This window comes from Doryrhamphus excisus, linkage group LG5, assembly GCF_037039965.1.
Source record: "Doryrhamphus excisus strain RoL-2023G ecotype Guam linkage group LG5, RoL_Dexc_Guam_v1.1, whole genome shotgun sequence".
NCBI lineage: Eukaryota > Metazoa > Chordata > Actinopteri > Syngnathiformes > Syngnathidae > Doryrhamphus > Doryrhamphus excisus.
Window position 1 is genome coordinate 14,089,001 of NC_136361.1, and position 6,000 is coordinate 14,095,000.

The 6,000-nt window shown below is 42.5% G+C and overlaps 1 protein-coding gene across 4 annotated transcripts in view; it reads left to right on the top strand.

The window, feature by feature from the left end:
• The window catches only part of myom3 (myomesin 3), a 54,417-nt gene that overhangs the window by 42,587 nt on the left and 5,830 nt on the right, over positions 1 to 6,000 (top strand). For all 4 annotated transcript variants that reach the window (XM_078790763.1, XM_078790764.1, XM_078790762.1 and 1 more), the window contains 3 exons: positions 4,142 to 4,286; positions 5,326 to 5,385; positions 5,587 to 5,654. In XM_078790763.1, the coding sequence (XP_078646889.1) occupies positions 4,142 to 4,286; positions 5,326 to 5,385; positions 5,587 to 5,654 (273 nt within the window). The remainder of the gene's footprint in view (positions 1 to 4,141; positions 4,287 to 5,325; positions 5,386 to 5,586; positions 5,655 to 6,000) is intronic.

Below are 6,000 nucleotides of genomic sequence, written 5' to 3' on the forward strand. Positions count from 1 at the left end.
TACCATAGCAGTACCAGTACTTATAGTAAGTAATGCAACCATGAATGGGCTTCTTTTCTCACATTTGGATGTTCAAACGGGACAAATGCAAAACTGTGCCAAACCTCTTGAGCAGGGGTCTCAAACTCAATTTACCTGGGGGCCACTGGAGCTAGGGTCTGGGCAAGGCTGGGCCGCATCAGGTTTTCCAAAAAAAAAATAACGCATTTATTAAAAACAGAAAAATATACAAACTTTTTCAGTGCTTTGGTTCCGATTTTCTACAATAAAAACTCTGATAAAACATTCCACTGTTCTCAAATATATTAATTTTTATTTTTCTGCACAAAATAAGATGAAAAAAAAAACGAGAATAAAGAAAATCAATCAATCAGGAATAAATAAATATAATAATAATAATAAAATGGCAAATAATAAAAACTTAAACCACATATAGTTGGTGGGTAGACAAATAATTTTTTTCAGACTAAAATTAAAGCATTATTAGAGCCCTGTAGACATGACAAAACACAACTATAGTCACATTTATACTTTTTTTATTTACAACATATTGCGCAACTGCAGGGTCTTGAGACACATGCAAACTCGCAAACTAGAGAGCTAGCGACCTAAACGGTAGCCTTCAAGTTATTTCCTTTAAACTTAAATAGCCAAAAATTTACCACTTCCACACGGATAGGGAGGATAACTATTAACAGTTATTTAACCTTTAACATGAACATTAATCAAACGTAATATTTTTTTCTGGGTACATGATACCATACAGCATCCATATCAAACTTGCGCGGGCCGCACTAACATTAAACTTTCATATCAAGGTGGAGGCCTCAAACTAGTGTCCTAGTGGCCACATTTGGCCCACGGGCCGCATGTTTGAGACCCCTGCTCTTGAGGGTTCATACGCAGCAACATCAGTACAAAGGAGAGTGTTGCTGTTAATAAGTCACGACAAGAAGGTTAACACTCTGCAGGGCAGGATATTGAGGCTGTCGCTGATAACAAGGAGCAGGTGCGACAGTCTGCAAGGTGTCTCTTCTCGCCCACGTGTCGCCGTTAGTTGAAAAGCAAACAGTGGGCGAAGGTGGAACAAATTGACAATTTGTATACATTTGAATTTTTTGGGAGTCAATAACAACGTCACGTCCTGAGAGTTTGATGTCTGCGGGAGGAAATTACTCTTCGGGATGCAAGAGTGACACACAAAAATGGCAGGATGAGGAATGCAACACGGTCTGACATAAAACTGTGTTTAGACAATCTGTTTTATTGCATCCCCACTCTGTTATATGATCAAATAAAGTCATTCAAGTGCAAGTGAGAATTCCCTCCCTCAAGGTAAAACTGTTAGCTAAAAGTGGGAAAAAAAAGAACCAGGCTACTTTCTGGTTCACAGAGGAAGACGTAAAAGGAATAGCTTGGGGATGCCATATTTCTGGGGGATTCGGTGATTGCTATGATCCTTTATCACAATCTTGGACTGAACCGCCCCTCTCCAAATGTTTTGCATAAACCTTCTAATTAGTCTGTTAAGGTGTTGCCATCATAAAACATTTGCAGTACTTACTGTGAAGAGGCAATGTTTTATGGACCTTTATTGCATTGTGGATTGTCACACAAGTGTAAAAATAAGTTAGCCATTGTTAGAATTAAATGTAAAAACAACTTTAGCTCTAACCACACATTCCCACTGAGGTCTCACAAGATGTGCTGAAGCCTTGTGAGGGATGTGACGGTCTTTGCTCTTTGTTGAGACATCATGCCTTGACCTCAGGATGTTTTATGCAAATTCAGAGGCACATTTTCCTAAAAAGTAGCATTTTGACATTCTGAAGTGTTACCGGAGTATAAAAAATAAGTATCAAACATCAGCGGCAACCTTAAGTCCAGGAGCAAATCCTTGCTGAGCTGAATTCTCAGGAGGTTTCCCAAAGTCTCGTGAGATATATGGAGGTCTCGCAAGACGACTTCAAACTCAAGTCAGAGGCATGTTTTCCTGAAGTGTAACATTTTCACTTTATGAACTATCATGCTAGGAGACCCAAGTTCAATTCCACCCTCGGCCATCTCTGGAGTTTGCATGTTCTCTCCATGCATTGCGTGGGTTTTCTCCGGGTACTCCGGTTTCCTCCCACATTCCAAAAACATGCTAGGTTAATTGGCGACTCCAAATTGTCCATAGGTATGAATGTGAGTGTGAATGGTTGTTTGTCTATATGTGCCCTGTGATTGGCTGGCGACCAGTCTAGAGTGTACCCCGCCTCTCGCTGAAGAAAGCTGGGATAGGCTCCAGCACCCCCCGTGACCCTTGTGAGGAAAAGCAGTAGAAAATGAATGAATGAACTCCGGTTTCCTCCCACATTCCAAAAACATGCTAGGTTAATTGGTGACTCCAAATTGTCCATAGGTATGAATGTGAGTGTGAATGGTTGTTTGTCTATATGTGCCCTGTGATTGGCTGGCGACCAGTCCAGAGTGTACCGAAGACAACTGGGATAGGCTCCAGCACCCTTCGCGACCCCGGTGAGGATAAGCGGTAGAAAATGAAGAGTAAAACTAAGTTTGCCACTGTTAAATATAAAAACAGAAAAACACGCATTGCAACCTTAATCTCCACGACAACCTTAATTTCTTCGGATAATCCACTTTAATTCCACATTCCAAAAATATGTATGTTCATGTATGTCTATTAATATTGCCCATAGGTATGAATGTGAGTGTGAGTCCAGCATACCACCATGACCGTAGTGAGGACAAGCGGCATAGAAAATGGATGGATGGATGAATGGATGGATGGAGTTCTCACCGAGTTGAAGTCCTGTGAGATTTGCTGAAGTTTCAATGCGCAGTGACCAACCTCAGGATTTTTGTGTGAACTTAGAGGCGTGTTTTCTTGAAAAGTAACACCTTCAATTTCTGAAATGTCATACAAATGTAAAAACAAGTCAGTTATTGTTGAAATAAAGCATTAAATTAATTGACTGATGAGTTCTCACCTAGCTGAGGTCCTGTGAAATTTGCTGAAGTTTAATTGCAAAGCCACTGACCTCTGGATTTTTGTGGGGACTTGAGAGGCCTATTTTCATGCAATTATGAATTGTCCAGGGGTCACGGTGGTCGAGTGGTTAGCGCGCAGACCTCACAGCTAGGAGACCAGGGTCAAATCCGCCCTCGGCCATCTCTGTGTGGAGTTTGCATGTTCTCCCCGTGCATGTGTGGGTTTTCTCCGGGTACTCCGGTTTCCTCCCACATTCCAAAAACATGCTAGGTTAATTGGTGACTCCAAATTGTCCATAGGTATGAATGTGAGTGTGAATGGTTGTTTGTCTATATGTGCCCTGTGATTGGCTGGCGACCAGTCCAGGGTGTACCCCGCCTCTCGTCCGAAGACAGCTGGGATAGGCTCCAGCACCCCCCGCGACCCTCGTGAGGAAAAAGCGGTAGAAAATGAATGAATGAATGAATGAATGAATTGTCCACTCTGATTAGGAAGCACACATGGGACATTTTAACATTCTGACCTGTCATACAAGTGTAAAAATGAGTTAAGTTTGTAAACATTTCACGTTAAAACACTTTCAAAGTAACATTGATTTTGAAACTGTACGGTAAAAATCATCAGTGGAGTCAGAAGAGAAAAGCTCTGGTCTCGATGCTGTCATCTTTGTCTCGCATTTTGTTTGCCCGTGTTTGCTTGCCTTTTTTTTTGCGTCTCTCCTCTCAGCTGCCACTCACCGCCAGTGTCTCATTTCCATTCAGTCCATTATCTGCGGCTATCAGAGTTCCATCTGAGCTGTGCTGATTACACGTCGTTTGTGAATGATCACAGCTGAGGTTTGCGAATCCAAAAAGCCATTTAGCTGATTAGCACCCTCGGGCTTGTCATACATCACAAACATTGCACGCCGCCGCCGCTGCCCATCAACATGCGAGGCGCACACTTAACTTAATGAACATGAAAGCTTGGAAAATAAGCTCAAATGATGTTTTTCTTCCTCCATTTTGATTGTGACCTGCGCCGCTTGCAAAATATTTCCTAAAGCACTTCCACGAGAGCCACTTGGGGTGGAGAGTAACGCTACACATTCATGCAGGATCTTATTTTGGCTTTTATTGCGTGGCGGCGTTGTTTGTGTTTCCACAGCACCGCAAGATCAACTTTGACAAGGCTGCAGGTCTGGTGGAGGTCCTGATCGATCGGCTCGGCCCGGAGGACGAAGGCTCGTACACGGCTCAGCTCCGGGATGGCCGCGCCAAGAACCAGTTCACTTTGGTGCTGGTGGATCAACGTGAGTCACCCACCAGAAAAACCCTCAGGTCACATATTACAATAGATAAGAATATCTTTATTGTTGATACAAAAACACTTCACTCAAGTCTCACAAATTATACAGTCACCAACCAAACAGACAGTGATGCTATATATGTATATCGATAAGAAAATACTTCATTCACTTCATTCATTCATTTTCTACCGCTTATCCTCACGAGGGTCACGGGGGTGCTGGAGCCTATCCCAGCTGTCTTCGGGCAAGAGGCGGGACACACCCTGGACTGGTGGCCAGCCAATCACAGGGCACATAAAGACAAACAACCATTCACACTCACATTCATATGGACAATTTGGAGTCGCCAATTCATGCTATATTATATGGTTTAAAACTTACTGTTTTTACTTGACTTTTTTCTCTTTTCAAAGCAACACATTTTTACTGTGCATGCGTCACATCATGATATTTTATCTCTTAAAATATCACCAATATTGCCTAAATTATCACCAATCATCCATCCATCCATTTTGTATTTCATTAATTCATTCATTCATTTTCTACCGCTTATCCTCACTCGGGTCACAGGTATGCTGGAGCCTATCCCAGCTGTCTTCGGGCGAGAGGCGGGGTACACCCTGGACTGGTGGCCAGCCAATCACAGGGCACATATAGACAAACAACCATTCACACTCACATTCATACCTATGGACAATTTGGAGTGGCCAATTAACCTAGAATGTTTTTGGAATGTGGGAGGAAACCGGAGTACCTGGAAAAAACCCACGCATGCACGGGGAGAACATGCAAACTCCACACAGAGTATTGAACCCAGCTCTTCCCGATCTCCTCCCTGTGTGGCCTATGTGCTAACCACTCGCCCACTGTGCGGCCCTATCACCAAACAATTCCCCACAATATATAGTATTTTTAATGGTCAATCAGTCTGTGATAAGTGAGACACACTGTATCATTGTACTCAAGGCAATAGTGTCTTAAAGTGTTATAAATATTTATTTGTGTGTACAGAATAACTTATCTATGACTTGTCTTCTCCCAGAATTCCGTGAGCTGCTGGCACTGGCAAACGACAAGCGACGTGACCACGAGAGAAAAAGTGGTGAGAGCTTGTCCGTCAAAAATTCAAATCTTCGTTACGTATGCTTGGTCGCTGTGTCCACCATTCACATGAGACATTGTTGTCTGCTTGTGGTAACAAACGGCTCCCGGTGACCTTTAGCACAGATGAACATGAATACATTATTGTCACATTATCATCATTTATTCCCCCTCCTCCTCCACTCTTCCCAACCTCCCCCAGGGCCCTACTTCCAGGAGTACTTGTCTTGGAGCGTTAACGAGGATTGTGAAGTGATCATAAAATGCAAGGTACTTGATTGCGACAATATAATGGCCGACATCAGTGTTGATATAAAAGATCCTCGCGACGATTTTTAGCATCGATAGAAATATGATTTTATTTTAAAACAACTGAGCATGTATGTTTAACTCATTCAATCTTTGAAAGCCGTCCCTCTCAGATTTTTCAAAGCAGACAAAATATTGTATTTCACATCCAAGTTTCATCTAAATTATGATCATGATTAACATGGAAAATGTTAATTAATTTGTTCATTTTCTATATCACTTATCCTCACAAGGGTCGTGGGCATGCTGGAGCCTATCCCAGCTGTCTTCGGGCGAGAACTCGGATGTCCTAGCTGTGTAGCTTGCG